This window comes from Pan paniscus, chromosome 12 (genome assembly GCF_029289425.2).
Source record: "Pan paniscus chromosome 12, NHGRI_mPanPan1-v2.0_pri, whole genome shotgun sequence".
Classification (NCBI taxonomy): Eukaryota; Metazoa; Chordata; class Mammalia; order Primates; family Hominidae; genus Pan; species Pan paniscus.
Genome location: NC_073261.2, coordinates 17,168,393 through 17,184,875, shown reverse-complemented (window position 1 = coordinate 17,184,875; position 16,483 = coordinate 17,168,393). Strand labels below are relative to the sequence as shown.

Below are 16,483 nucleotides of genomic sequence, written 5' to 3'. Positions count from 1 at the left end.
GAAAAGTAAATTAATTTCCCTTGGGTGAGAACTGTCTGAAAAACATTCAGGCTCCTCTCTAGGGTTGGCTGATTGACTCTGGAAAGAACTCGTGGCTTCTATGGCAACGCATTGTGCTAGGAGGCCCTGTCCACACCACTTTCCTAGGTTTTTGTTTTGTCCACCCTGTCCCTACATGGAATTTGGGAAGAAGAAAATTGGCTGGTGTTTTGGGGAACATAAAAGGTGCAGGTGCTGTTAGAAAGCTTTTCAACACACACACACATACACACACACACACACACACACACACATACACACATATACTTCTTCTAAAAAAAGTCAGTGGACTTAGCTTGTTTTCTTCCCTCTCAGCAATCTCATTATGTTTAATTTAAGGTCGAGTAGAAGAGACTTTTAACCCTGAAGCTCTTTTTACAACAGTTTTAGTGACGCAGAGTAAGTTAGTGCTTTGTTTGGAATAAAGAAACAAAAAGAGTGCTTTTTGGGGAAAATTTAAAATGGCTTTCCTAGATCAAGGATGAGCAGCATCGCAGGTAATTTTAGAGACTCCAGAGTTAGTGGTAATGACTCTAATGATGAAGCTTTCTATGCCTTGAACACCTGCTACATGTCAGGCATCACTTAGTCCTCATGCTCATTATCAGCCCCAGTTAATGGTTGAGAAACCTGAGGCTCAGAGGGTTTCTGTTACTTGCCCAAGATAACACACTGGCAGGTGTTAGAGTCTGTGTGCAAACCAGGTGTGTCTGATCCAAAGCCTGAATTTCTAACCATTCTATCTTGTGCTGGTGATGCAGGTGGGGATATGATGTTGACTTGGTCCCAGGATGGTCTCCTACAGGCAGCATGAGTCACTAGAGAGGACAAGAACAGACTCAGTACAAAGGCAGCCAGGTTCCTTGGTGTTTATTTTAAGTAGGTTTGAACCATAGCGTGATGGGTTAGACCCACTTTTGTTTGTGTAATTGAACCCTCAAACAAAGAATCTGAAATTGGCCAATATCAGATCCAGGGTGACCCTACTGGTCCTTGTCAGTCAGGGTTATAACACTGGCTAGAAATGACGCACTCAATGGAAATACAGAGCCAGGGCTGCAGGTTTATCCTGGGTGGTGTTGTCTCCTCTCTGAGGGGCTTCTGTGGTCTCCACGGGGGTCATCCCTCAGCTTGTGGGAGGAGGCAGCCTGATCCTAATCCTGTACGGATCTGCAGCCTGCTCCATTCAGCATTGCTTTTGCAGTGTTAATAGATGGGATAGACAGTCTTTGCAGTCTCCAGCAGCAGAGTGTCAGCCCCTGCTGGATACTTGGCCACAACTTTAAATCCATGGCACTTGTTGGGGAGGGTGTTTATGTTCCCCAGGTTTTTGATCTGGCATGAACTTTGAGAAAGGAAAAGAATAATTGGCAAGGGCTTTTTCTCTGAAGAGCTACACTCTCTGGCCAAGGAAATCTGAGCTTTAGTGTCTGTGTTTGCAGGTTTGGGGGTGCTCTCACTGCTCTGTATGTAGACTATGTGACATTGACACCAGAGCCACAAACCCTCATCTCTTTCCATATCTGAAATATTCCCGTGTTTAAAAATTGCCATTGTCATTGAACTCTTCACCACCATTGAGAATCATGTATTCTATTCTGGGGTGGTTGGATTGATAGACTGTTGAGGGTTGGGAGGAAAAGAGGTGACGAGAAGGTGCAAAAGTTATTTGTTGAGATTTCTCAAGGATCTGAAGGGCACTTTGAGAACTCTTTCCTGGGGCCATTTTGTGTATTTAATCACAGTCAAGTCTACTATCAAAGAAGCATATATCTCTACGCCACACACATACACACACACATATACACTCACTTACACACACACAGGCTTCTTCCATCTCCTCTACAGATGGATTGAAAGTTGCCCATTGGGTGGTGTGTGGTGGCTCACACCTGTAATCCTAGCACTTTTGGAGGCCGAGGTGGGTGGATCACTTGAAACCAGGAGTTCGAGACCAGCCTAGCTAATATGGTGAAACCCCATCTCTACTAAAAATAGAAAAAATTAGGCAGGTGTGGTGGCATGCACCTGTAATCCCAGTTACTCAAGAGGCTGAGGGAGGAGAATTGCTTGAACCCGGGAGGCAGAGGTTGCAGTGAGCCAAGATTGTGCCATTGTGCCACTGCACTCCAGCCTGGATGACAGAGTACGATTCTGTCAAAAAAAAAAAGAAAAAAGAAAAAATTGCCTATGGGAATGACAAGTAAAACACAGGATGTTGTATGTTAAGCTGATGTTTCAGTGCAGGATTGCTCAGGCCCAAAGGCAAACCATTACATGTTCCACTTAAAAAAAAAAACAAAAAACAGGGCTGGGCACAGTGGCTACACCTGTAATCCCACCACTTTGGGAGGCCCAGGTGGGCAGATCACTTGAAGCCAGGAGTTTGAGACCAGCCTGGACAACGTGGTGAAACCCAGTCTCTACTAAAATTACAAAAATTAGTCAGGCGTGGTGGTGCAGGCCTGTAGTCCCAACTGCTCGAGAGGCTGAGGCAGGAAAATCTCTTGAACCCAGGAGATGGAGGTTGCCATGTGCTGAGATTGTACCACTATACTCCAGCCTGGGCAACAGAGTGAGACTCTGCCTCAAAAGCAAACAAACAAAAAAGGAAGAACAAGAAACAAAACAAAAAAGCAGCAGGAATTATGTGCAGCCAGGTCCCTTCCATGATCCCAAGGTGGAGGGTGGGATCACCTGGTGTTGGAGGTGGTGAGGCTTAGGGCTGAAGATCAGGGTGTCTGACTCTCACACATTCTTACTGATAATAAGAAGCCAGATGTTTACATCCTGGCTGGCCAGCTGGGCCAAATCTTCCAAGTTCAACTGGTGGCATTAAAAATATCCTACTTTGTAAAATATTTGCCCTCTGAGTTTGTATGTCTAGGAGCGCCCCAGAGAAGGGGGAGAAACAGGACAGATGGGCTGTGGACTCTGTGAGAGGTTGGAGGGTTTCTGTGGGAGCCACTGGGAATGGGGTGCAGTGGTCCAGCTGCTAGGCACTTACAAGCTCTCTTGAATCCTGCCTGTGGTCAGGTTATTAATGAAGGAAGGTGGCCACAAAGGAAGGTGGCCTGAGCCCAGGAAGGAACTGAGCTTTTATCTGCAGAGGTCAGCACCTTGACAGTGGAGGAGGTTTTGTTCCCCCTTCTTCTGGTTGCAGGGATACCTGCAAACAAGTTTGCACCCTAAGAAGTCTCAGAGTCCAGGGTGAGGCTTAGCCCCAAAGCTCCTCTCCTTTGAAGTTGACTGGATGCAATGGTACTGCAGAGCAGGAAACATGGGAAGTAATTATCTTTTTAGTAGGTCACTGGCTTCCTTTGGGAGAAGAGACCAGAGGGAGAGGGGAGAAGGCGAATGGCGCGGCCCCCCCAGAGGCTGCGCCTGCAGTAGCTGCCTTGGTGATTAATAGCCATGTCACATCCCACGAATATTGCCTTAAGCAGCCGCGTTCAAAATTGAGTGGGAATGAAATAAAACAACCCAAAATAAATGTTTCCTCTATTCCTTAGGAGTTGCTGGAATCTAGAAATAGCTTTTCAAATCTATAATTTTAAATGGCATCATTCACAGCACTCTGCGAGCCCGGCTTTATTCTCACATGGATATCGCTGTGCGCACAAGCACCACTTTTTGATTTTAAAGACCATGAAAAATTTGAGCTAAGTGACTTTTTTTTGGTATTGAAATAAAAATTATATTTACAGAGAGAAATATAGCCTTTGTATGTGTTTTTAAAGGAAAATAGTAACCCAGTGGAGGAAAAGGATGGGAAGAATATTGTGTCCACATAGATCATAAACTGGAACAATAAAAATGTCTGGCAGGCGGTAATTGCTGGCCAGCTGCAGGGATTACAGCCCTGTGAGCTGTGTTCAGGGCAGTGTGCCAGGATGCTGGCAACCAGAGTCCAGGCCTGGACTGTCATGGCCCTTGGTGAGGCCAGTGGGGCCTGAGAGCATAAATAAGAGGGTGACCACAGCATGGCAGGGCAGGGTCTCTCACGGGCCAGGCCCTCTGGGGACCCCAAGTCTTGAGGCCCTCGGTCTCTGCTACCTCTGCTGTTGCTAGGCTGCCTGCATGGGGCTGATGGTGGCAGTCACAGGGCTGACCTCTTGCTGCATCTTTGGGTGGGAGAAGCTTCAGTAGCCCTCAGTGTCATTCCTCCTTGGAGAAGCCAGAGAGCACATCTGATGGGTGGTGAGAAGTGAGAGTAAACTCCCTGCTCAGTGCTTGGGGATTGTCAGGGTCTTGGGCCAGAGGGAGGGAAAGAAAGAGTTGGGTGGTGCCTACCTTCTGCCCACCCACTTGTTTCCCTCTGGCCCCTGGCAGGAAAGCCTGTGGTGGAATGGGCTATTGGGCATAGGGGAGGCTCCTTCCTTTCATTTCATCTTCTATCCCTGTCCTAACTGCCCTGGCTCCCAGCCAGCACACCAGTGTCTGAGAATTGAATTTTGTTCAGAGCATCTAATGACAAGCAAACGTTCCAAGGAGAAGCAGGGAAGGGTGGGTGGAGGGGTTGCTGTGGAGCTGCTGGGAGTTGGCAGGACATTCATCTGCTCTCCTGCCTCTGTCTTTCCTGGGTGCATATGTCAGGCCAGGCTGGGGCACCAGAAGACTGAGCAGGCCTTCCCTCAGTGGGCTGAGTCCAGTGACAGGTGCTGTTTTAAAATGTAGGTTGTATTATTACTCAGTATGGTGAGCTTGGCAGATCAGAAGAGGACAGCCATTGAAAGCATAGTTTGTTACTCACAGTTCCCAAGAGAAGGGGCACACCATGCCACGCAGGGCCACACGGGGAAACAATAGCATTGGTTAGAAGGGAGAGGACATGAAGGGAAAATGTGGGCAAGAGCCTTTATTGTGGTTTCCACAGGAAGAAATGGGCAGGGTTGGTAAGCAGGTTTAAGACTGGCTAGTATGGATAACTTCAGAAGGCTCTGAGGCATAGGATCTGTCTGTCCTGAGTTGTCTGGTACCTGGCCCTGGGGAGACTAGGTTAGGCCCTGAGTGGAAGAGACAGATAAAGGAAGCAGCAGGAATGGGGTCCTGAACTGATTCATTTGCATATGAAAAATGCACTCAAAGGGAGTCGTTTGCTGTCTTCAGCAATTAGCTGGCCCTGGGAGCCCCTGTCCCTCCAGGGTCAGTAAAGTCTCAGATGTCCAAGCATCAGAGGCACATGGTTAACACAGGTGCACATGACACCAGCTGGAAAGGGAAGGTGCTGGGCCTCGCAGGAGGGGCAACATGAAATGTTCAGGACATTCCAGGGAGAAGCAACTTCCCTGCTTTGGTTGGTTTGGTTCTGTTTAGTTTTGAAGGGGTGTACCAAGGAGAAGGGGAGAATCAGAGAAGTCTCAATTTGGGGAGAGGGCATGTGGCTGAGCCACCAAAAATGAGTCCAATTAGACACTGGCAGTTAGGGGTGGGGTCAGCTGCAGGCAGAGAGCCCTGCTTGGACAGAGGTCCAGGATGGGAAGCGTCTGAAGGGGCTTAGTGGGAGAAAAGGCTGCACTCAAGTCAAGCTATAGCGGACTCTTGAATGCCAAGCTGAGGCGTTTTTGGATTTTATTCCCTACAAGCTGGCCAGAGCCGTTTTGCTCCCTAGAAGTTCTTCCAGTAAATTCATAGACTCACATAGAATGTCTGTACTTGGCTGTATATCACAGTTACAGAACATAATTAACAAATTAGGATGCTGATGCCAATTTATTCTGGATGGAATAAAAAATGCAATGTGGCTAAAAACTCAGTGCTCCCTGGGCCAGCAGGTAATGTCAGGGAGTGGAAAGGGCTCTGGCGTCCTCAGGGGATAGCCGTTTCCTGCCTGGAGGGTTGGGCTTCTGAGTTCCAGCAGATTGCATTATGGGAATAGAGTCCGGAGGTGCCAGATCTTCCTATTTTTAAAGAAAGTCTGGACATTTAGATTCTCGTGAACACGCTTGATTTTTGTGAAATTACCTGGGAACTCAGCAGTGGATTAGGAGAACATAACTCCTATCAGCACAGGGAGAGGCACTGAGAGGCCTGCCACATGGAGCCTTGGTGGTCTCTTTCTGCTCTTCACCCATCACCCCAATTGTGGGGTCAAAGAGGAACTGTGAGGGTCAAAGAGGAAATGGCACCACTACAAGGTGTGCCTCCATTGGGAAACTGAGGCACAACAGGTCGGGGTCAGATCTGGCATCCAAAGACCTTCTCTGAGGTCTCCAGTGGCCACTCTGCTTTGCTTTTTTTGCATTTCCTCATTTGTGAAATGAATTCATTCTTTCATTCATTAAATGAATATTGAGCGTATGGTGGCCAAGACAAAGAGTTCGCCATAGAAACAAATTTTGATGAGATGCTGTTTAAAATTGTACTATTGGCCAGGCGTGGTGGCTCACACTTGTAATCCCAGCACTTTGGGAGGCCGAGGCGGGCGGATCACCTGAGTTCAGGAATTCAAGACCAGCCTGGCCAACATGGTGAAACCCCGTCTCTACCAAAAATGCAAAAAATTAGCTGGGTGTGGTGGTGGGTGCCTGTAGTCCCAGCTACTCGGGAGGCTGAGGCAGAGAATTGCTAGAACCTGGGAGGCGGAGGTTGCACTGAGCCGAGATTGCGCCATTGCACTCCAGCCTGGACGACAGAGCAAGACTCTGTCTCAAAAAAAAAAAAAAAGTGTATTATTATCGTACTTATTTTTCAGCAAAAAAAAAAAAAAAAAAAAAAAAACCAACCTAACAAACAACAACAACAACAACAAAAAAGAAAACTAAACGGTGTTGTGGTCAATCACTGCTTTTGCTGTCACTGTGTGGGTAAAATGTCCTCAAGTGAAGCTCTGGAGCATGGGGCCATGCCCAAGGCTCTCTCTGCACGTGCCACCTTGTCTGGGTTTTCTCCATGTCCCAGGCTCTGGGCTCAGTGGCTGGGACTCAGCCTTCTTGACCTGGTAAATGTCCAGTGCCTAGCATGATGCTGGGCACAGGGCAGACACACAGATGTCCCCCAGTGGGGTGGATTGCATGTGGCCATTGTCTGGTTTTGGTAGGTAAGAGTCTAGCCACAACAACCATAGATAAAGCTACAGTAGAATCACAGCATGTAAAAATGGAAGTTAAGTGAGAGGAACACATGGAATTTGTAAAATGATTATGTTAATCAGCCTGGGCTGCTGTAACAAAATGCCATAGACTGGGCGGCTTAAATAATAGAAATTTATTTCTCACAGTTCTGGAGACTGCAAGTCAAAAATCAAGGCACTGACAGGTCTGGTGAGGGCGCTTTTCCTGGCCGGCAGATGGCTGACGGCCGCCACCTTGCTGTGTCCTCACATGGTCTTTCTCAGAGCATGGGTGTGGGGAGAGAGGGACCTTTCTCTTTTCTTTTTATAAGGCCACCAATTCTATCAGATAGGATCCTTACCACCTAATTTAATTGCCTCCTGAAAGCCCTATCTCCAAATAGTCACATTGGTTGTTAGGGCTTCAATATGTGAATTCTGGGGCGACACAGTTCAGTCCTTAGCAGTGACCTAACATCATGATGACACCATTACTGGCTTTGGGATTTTTTTTGTTATTTTCACCGTGATCCAGCAAAAGCTGAGAGGTTTCCCTGTAGACTGACAGCCTTTTCATTTGGAGCCACGAGCCTGCTGTGGTTGGGCGTGAACTAGGATGGAGGGGCGGGCATGGATGAAGGGCGGGTTGGGGTGGTATTCTTGAAACAGTCATCTGTGGGGTGGTTAGACTGTGCCTGGGGGAAGTCTGTGCTCTTAGAAAACAAGGCTGTACTCACGGTGCTTGCACGCGGCCTTCCTTGTGTGTGCTTATCATTTGTCCTCACCACCCACATGACAGCACCAGACTTATGAGATGCCTTAAACACTAAAAAGATTATGGTGCCCTTCTTTCAATTACAAATAAACACAATATTTAAGTATAAGATTATGTTTAAGAAAGTCTTTATCAAATATAAGATTTTTAAAACAATTGCTTCTTCTCTTTGAGTGGTTGATGGATGTTCTCACCCCACTGGTGTGTGAAGCAAAGGTTTGCCCACCGTGCTTGATAACAGCACAATGTATGTGTGTGTGTGAGTGAAAGGTTGTTCTTTCATAAACCAACGTTAAACTCAGAGCTGTTCAAAGACAGCATGCTGCTGAATGTAGGATGTAGAGCATCAGGCTGCAAGGGGCAGAGGGTGACCTCTATGAAAAGCCTGGGCTCTTTGCAATCTACAACTATGAGATCCTGGGGGATTTGTCCCTGGGCATTGCCTGTGGGGACAATCCCACACCACTTTAAAAATTGTTCCAAGGAAAGCCTTGGTTCACCTGACATAGCAGCCTCAGAGTGCAATGCAGATGCTGTCTGCAGGGCACAGGGATTTAAGGTGGGATATGGAGAACACCTTTTCCACATAGAATTGCAGGGGGGTTTAGGTGGGCTAAAAGTAATGACCTACCTGTGAATCTGACAGGAGCACCAGGGTTAATGTCACCCTCCTTGTTGAGAATGTCCTTTTGAAATATGTTCTAGGGTATTGCTCCTGTCCTATTAATTATGTCACAAATTTAGTAAAGCTGAATAATTAATGATCATGGGGCACTTGGAACTATAAAATGTCATGTAAATGTTAAGGAGTAAAAATTACTCTGGTGTTAGATAGATGTGCTGCTTTAAAAATGTTCCACGCTGGGAAGGTTAACTTCTAGAAGAGCTGAAAAGCTTCCTGTTGGGCTTTCCTCAGAAACTTAGGCTGTCTTGCCCTAACCACATTTTAGGAAATTCAGATTTCTGCATTCTGGAGTCTTTGGAAGGCAAATGGCTAGCCAGCATTTTTAGCTCTGGAAATGAAGTTGCCTCCCGCTCCTGGATTTTGGTAAAAATCGTGTCTGTTGATTCCCTCTAACCGGAGGCAGTTTGGGCCCAAAACCAAGGAAGAGGTGAAGATCATTGAGCACCAAACACAGACCCTGCGGCTGATGCCCCACCTGGCCACAGCCTTGGCCCTGACCTTCGTCAGCAGGTGAGATGGCTCTCAGGGTTTGCTATCTCAGGGTAAGTGTGATACCCTGGCATGAGTAAGAATTCAGAGCAGCAGGCACAGGATGTCATTTTCTAACTGTGATCAGGAAAGAGTCTGTTGTTAAAATCGGATGCCCAGGTTAAAAGCATCCTTGGATGCTTAAACCACTGCAAATGTTTTTAACCTGGACATCTGATTTTAAAGGATGCCAAGGTCCAAATCTTGATTGTCTCTATATTCAGGTAAATGGAAGCCACAGAGACTTTGAGAAGGCAGGAGCCAATGTTTCTCCAGAGTTTTCAAAAGTAGCAGACTTGAACAGTTAAAAGTTCTTTACTTCTGATAAAGGTTCTAATTTACAGTAAAGTTTTCAAAAATACGTCCAGGTGTGTGTGTATTTGGTGGGGGTACAGGGGAGGCAGGGAGTGAGGAGCTTTGAATAAAATGTGTGCCTTAAGTACACCTGGAAATTCACATTCTACCACAGGCTTTCATTTCTGCCTCTCAGCTATTCCTCCCCAAGTGCTAGGCCATTGTCCAGCACTTGTGTGCCGTGTTATCATCATCCCCGCATTATAAAGATAAGAAACTTAAGATTTATCTCAGATCACAGAGCCTAGAAGTAGTGGACTGGGAGTGGAGCTCCAAACTCTGGGCCCTATTCTGTGTTCTTTCCTCCCTCCATAAGCAATTTTGCTTCTCAGTGTTAACTCCAATCATTCATTTCTGAATAATTTAGAATTGGCTTATGTTTGAAATTTAACATGCTGATGGGGAAGCTAGTGCCAGGGTTTATAAAAGGATGGTAATCAGAGAGCCCTTGGCATATCTAGTGTGCTGCTGACTATGGATTGCCCAGGCGTCGCTGGCATGGCTGGGAGGGATTGGATGGGTGCACCTGTGTTCTTATTGTACACAAGACTGGCAAGTGGAATGCCAGTGTTCCAAGGTGCAAGGACACTGAACCCTGCAGGCTGAGCTGCAGGTAACAACAGTAAGATCCATCCATGCCACCTGGAAGACAATTAAAAGCACTTGCTTCCACCATCTCTTACCTAAAATGTTTCTGAATGGTTTTTTTGAGGTTTAATTTGCATACAGTGAAATGCATAGATTTTAGTTTTTAGTGGAGTGAGTTTTGACGCACATATACTCTTCTCGTGTAATAAACACTATAGCCAAATATAAAACATTTCCATCATCCCCAAAAGTTCCCTCTGGCCCCTTTGCAGTTGACCCTCACCTCTCCACCACAGCGGAGCCAGTTTTCTGATTTCTATTCCCAATAGCTTAGTTTTGCCTGTTCTTGAACTTGATGTAAATGGAATCATACCATATGTATTCTTTAGTGTCCAATTTATTTCATTCAACAGAAGGTCTTGATGTTCCTCAATGTTGTGGATAGTTTATTTTTATTGCTGAATAGTAACATGAAATGACTAAACTGCAATTAGTTTATCTCTTCTACTGATGGACATTTGAATTGTTTCCAGGCTGTAGTTACAATGAAAAAGGCAAAGTGAATATTCTTGTACAAGTGTTTCATTTTTCTTAGAATAAATACCTAGAGAGGACTTGCTGGATAATTAGGTAAATGTATTTTTAACTTTATAAGAAATTGCCAGTTTTTCAAAGAAGTGGTACTGTTTTACAGGCCCTCAAGCAACATGTGAGAGTTTCAGTTGTTCTTCATCCTGACCAATATTTGTTTCAGTTCTTTCTTAATCATATTCACACTAGTAGGTATGAAATGTTGTCACATTGCTGTTTAAATTTACACTTATCTGGTGGCTGTCGACATTGAGTACTTTTTCATGTGCACATTGGCCATTGTATATCTTCTCTGTGAAAGATCTATTTAAATCTCTTGCATATTTTTCTAAATTGACTTGTTTATCTTATTGTTATTGACTTATAAGAGTTTATTTATAACAAAAACAAGCTCTTTTAAATATTTTTGGTCAGTGTGGATTTTGCCTTTTTATTTTCTTAATAATGTTATTTGGGGGAGCAGAAAATTTTAATACTGCTTAAGTCTAATTTATCCTTTTCTTGTTTTATGATTATTGCTTTCTGTGTCTTTTCTAAGACATTGCTATAACTGTAACTTAATAGTAAGTCCTGAAATCAGGTAGTAGGTCTGACCTTACAGAAATAAAAAGGAATACAAGAGAATACTATGAACAATAGTATGCAACAAAATATACAAAACCTATATGAAATGGATGAAGTCCTAGAAGGAAACAAACTACCAAAATATAATAAAGAATACATAGGAAATTCTAATAAACCAATCACAGGATATTAGGTAAATAATTTTAAAACTTCCCACAATGAAAATCCCAGGCCTAAACAGCTTTAATAGTGAATTCCACCAAACATTTAAATAAGAATTAATATCAGTCCTCCACAAACTCTTCCAAAACATAGAAGAGGAAGGAACACTTCCCAACTTATCCCATGTGGCCAGTATTACTCAATACCAAAATAAGGCAAAGACATTAGAAGAAAACTATAGAGCAATATCACTTATGAATATAGAGGTAAAAACCCTTAACAAAATACTAGTAAACTTAATCCAGCAACATATAAAAAGGAGTATACACCATGACCAAGTGAGATTTATCCCAGGAATGCAAGGTTGGTTTAACATATCAAAAAACAACATACTACACTGTGTTAATAGAATATGTGAAAAAAAACATGATCATCCCCATAGATGCAGAAAAAGTATTTGACAGAATCAAGTACCTTTTCATGATAAAAACACTCAACAAACTAGGTATATAAGAAAACTTTCTTTACCCGATAAAAGTCATCTATGAAAAACCCACAGTTAACGTCATATGTAATGGTGAAAGATTGAATGCTCTCTCCCTAAGATTAGGAACAAAACAAGGATATCTAATTTTTCCATGTCTATTTAACATCATGTTGAGGTTCTAGTCAAGACAATTAGGCAAGGAAAATAATAAAAGTCATGTAAACTGGAGAGGAAGAAGTAAGCTATCCCTATTTGCAGATGATGTGCCTTCATATATAGAAAATCTTACAGAATCCACTAAAAATTTATTAGAAATGACATGTTCAGCAAGACTGCAGGATAGATCAATAAATAAAAATCAATTGTATTTCTATAGACTAGCAATGAATAATCCAAAAATCAAAAAGAATAAAATACTTAAGGATAAATTTAACAAAGAAGTTAAAGAAGATGTGAATATCTGGAATATATGTTCATGGATCAGAAGATGTAATGTTGTTAAGGTGACTATACTCCCTAAATTAATCTGTAGATACAAAGCAGTCTCTATCAAAATCCCAGAAACCTGATCTTTTTAGAAATTGACAAGCTGATCCTAAAATTTATGGAAATATAAAGGAACCAGTATAGCCACAACAATCTTGAGAAAGAGTAACAAAGTTGGAAGGCTCACATTTCTCAATTCAAAAACTTAATATGAAGCTGCAGTAATCAAGACAGTGTGGTACTGGCATTGGATAGATATACAGGTCAACAGAATTAAATCAAGAGACAGAAACACATCCCTAAATTTATGGCCAGTTTATTTTTTACAAAGATGCTAAGACAATTCAATGAAAGAAAGAATACTCTTTTCAATAAATGGTGCTAGGACAACTGGATATTGATATGCAAAAAATGAAGTTGGACCCCTATACAGCAGTTAACTTAAAATGGAGCATAAGCCTAAATTTAAGACCTAAAACAATAAATCTCTTAGAGGAAAACAGGAGCAAATCTTTGCAACTGTAGGTTAGGCAATGGTTTCTTAGATAGAATACCAAAAGCACAATTACAAAAGAAAAAAGTATATACATTGGACTTCATAAGAGGTAAAAGATTTTTTGTGCTTAAAAAGTCACCATCAAGAAAGTGAAAGACAATCCACAGAATAGGAGAAAGTATTTTCAAATTATATATCTGGTATATACATCTGGACTTGTGTCTAGAACATACATGAATTCTTTCAATTCAACAATAAAATGACAAATCATCCAATTGAAAAATGGGCAAAGATCCAAAGACTTTTCTCCAAAGAAGATGTACAAATAACCAATAAGCACATGAAAAAGTTCTAAAAGTCATTATTTGTCAAGGAAGTACAAATCAAAACAGCAATCAGATAAAACTTCACACCCACTAGGATGGCTATAATGAAAAAGATGATAACAAGTGTTGACAAGTATGTGGTGAAATAGAAACCTCATACATTGCTGGTGGTAATGTGAAATGGTATAGTCGCTTTGGAAAACAGCTTGGCAGTTCTCCAAAATATTAAACATGAAATTGCCATATATCTCAGCGATTCTACTCCTAGGTATATACCCCACAGAAATGAAAACATATGTGCACACAAAAATGTGCACATGAGTGTTCATAGTGACATTTTTTGTAATAATGAAAATGTGGAAAAAATCCAGATGTCCATAGATTGACAAATGGGTAAACAAAATATGGCACATTCACAAAGTGGAATATTATTTGGCAATGAAAAAGAATGAAGTACTGATACATGTTATAACATGGATAAACCTTGAAAACATTATGCTAAGTGAAAGGAGCTACTCGCAAAAATCATGTGGTATAATTCCATTGATATGAAATTTCCAGAATAGTCAGAGTGATAGAGATGGAAACTAAATCAGTGGTTGCCAGGGACTGAGGGGTAAAGGAGGTGTATTTAGGCCAGTCTTGCATTACTCTGAAGAAATACCTGAGGCTGGGTAATTAATGAAGAAAAGAGGTTTAGTTGGCTCATAATTCTGCAGGCTATACAAGCATGGCACAGGCATCTACTCTGCTTCTGGGTAGGTCTCCGGGAGCTTTTATTCATGGCAGAAGGTGAAGTAGGAGGAGGCACATCACATGGCGAAAGCAGGAGCAAGAGAGAGTAGGATAGGTACCACACACTTGAAACAATTAGATTTTGTGAGAACTCACTACAGTGAGGACACCACCAAGCCTGGAGGAATCCACCCCCGTGACCCAAATACCTCCCCCCATGTCTCACCTCCAACATTGGGAATTACAATATGAGATGTGGAGGGGACATCCAAACTATATCAGGAGAAAATGAGGAGTGATTGCTAATAGGTATAGGCTTTCTCTTTTGGGTGATGAAAATATTCTAAAATTAGATGGCAATGGTTGCACAACTCCCTAAATATACTAGAAATCACTGAATTGTACACTTGAAAAATATGAATGCTGTGGTATGAGAAATATATCTAATAAAGCTGTTGAGAAAGAGAGAGGAGGAAAAAAAGAAATTGGGTTATGTGCGTCCTCTAAGTATTTTTTTTCCCCTCGAAATTGTCTTGCTATTCTAGAGTCTTTGCAAGTCTGTTTAGATTTATTTGTGATTGCATTGAATCTATAAAGCAATTTGGGCAGTATTGTGTCTTTCAGATTAATGAAGATGATGTATCTCTTTGTTTATACAGGTGTTCAATTTATCTAAGTAATGTTTTATAATTTACAGTGTAGAAATCTTGCACATTTTTCACTAAATGTAGTCAAAAGGCATTGATTTTTAATTTAATTCCCAATTACTAATATTTTATAGAAATATAACTCATCATTGTGTACTGACCTGTATTATCACTAAATTTACTTATTAGTAATTTATTTGTAGACCATTTAGAATTTTCTACCTGCACAATAAATCAAATGTGAGTAAAGAGAGTTTTACTTATTTTTTCCAATATATTTTTTTTAATTTTTGTTTTATTTTGATTTTGCCTTATTAGACTGGACAAAACCTTCAGTACAATATTGAGTAGCAGTGGTGAGATGGACATCCTATATTGTTCTTGACTTCAGGTGAAAATGCGTTCAGTATTTCACCATTAACATGAATGTTCACTGCAGATTGTTATTGTCTTTCTTGTTTGTTTTAATTTTTGTGGGTATATAGTAGGTGTTACATAGTAGGTGTTACATTGCTGGTATTATATTTAAGGGGTACGTGAGATGTTTTAATGCAGACATGCAATTTGAAATAAGCACATCATAGAGAATAGAGTATCCATCCCCTCAAGCATTTATCCTTTGTGTTACAAACAATCCAATGACACTCTTTTAGTTATTTTAAAATGTACAATTAAGTTATTACTGACTATAGTCACCCTGTTTTGCTATTAAATAGTAGGTCTTATTCATTCTTTTTAACTGTTTTTGTTGTTGTTGTTGATGCCCTTTATTAGACTGAGGAAATTCCCTTCAATTCCTAGTTGGCTGAGTGTTTTTTTCATGTATGTTCAATTTTGACACAATTTTTCTTTCTCTATTTAGATAGTCATGTGATTTTTCTCCTTCATTCCATTAAGAAATGAGTTACATTACTTTTCAAATTTTGAGCCAAATTTGCATTCTTTGAAATTTTTTATTATATGCATTTTATATATATATATATGTGTGTGTGTGTGTATATGTATGTGTGTGTGTGTATATATACACATATATATATATATATATATTTTTTTTTTTTTTGAGATGGAGTCTTGCTGTGTTGCCCAGGCTGGAGTGCAGTGGCACAATCTCGGCTCACTGCAACCTCTGCCTCCCAGGTTCAAGCAATTCTCCTGCTTCAGCCTCCTGAGCAACTGGGATTACAGGCAACTGCAACCACACCCAGCTAATTTTTTTTTGTATTTGTAGTAGAGATGGGTTTTCACCGTGCTGGCCAGGCTGATCTCAAACTCCTGACCTCAGGTGATCCACCCACTTCGGCCTCTCAAAGTGCTGGGATTACAGACGTGAGCCACTGTACCCGGCCATATTATATATTTTTTATATTACTAGACTTAATTGGCTAATGTTTTGATAAGGATTTTTTGTGTCTATGTTCATATGGAATATTGATTTTTAATTTTGGTGCTTGAAATTTCCTTGGAAGATTTTGATATCAGTGTTACATTGTCCTCATAAAAGAAATAGGAAAGGGATCTCTTCTCTATTTTTCTTAAGGAGTTTGTGTAAGATTGCTCTTATTTCTTCCTTAAATGCTTGATAGTATTTACTAAGATGGTATGGATATGGGTTTTTTGTTTTTTTATTGGAAAGTTTTTAATGACTTTATTAATTTCTTTAACAAATGTGAGTCTTCAGTCTTGACAATTTTTTCTCTTGTTTTGTTACCCTGTATTTTTTGAGAAATTTGTTCACTTCTTCACTAATTTGTAAACTATATGTGTTAATAATATTTCCTTATTATAATATTAATGACTGTAAGATCTGTGACAATGTCACTTCTTTTATTTGTAAAAGAAAACAATTTTTGTGGCTTCCTTTTTTTTTTCTTTTTCTCAGCCAATTTTGCTGGGTGTTTATCAGCTTAGTTAATCTTTTCAAATAACCTGCTGGGTAAATAATGAAATTAAGGCAGAAATAAATAAGTTC

General features: G+C 41.4%; 1 protein-coding gene across 6 annotated transcripts in view; it reads left to right on the top strand.

Annotated features, from left to right (window-relative positions):
* Positions 1–16,483, top strand: part of ACOXL (acyl-CoA oxidase like) — a 388,168-nt gene that overhangs the window by 168,150 nt on the left and 203,535 nt on the right. The window contains exon 12 of one of the 6 annotated variants that reach the window (XM_055107423.2): positions 8,950–9,060. The exons of the other annotated variants lie outside the window; for them this stretch is intronic. Within the exon in view, the coding sequence (XP_054963398.1) occupies positions 8,950–9,060 (111 nt within the window). The remainder of the gene's footprint in view (positions 1–8,949; positions 9,061–16,483) is intronic. 6 annotated transcript variants of the gene reach the window in all.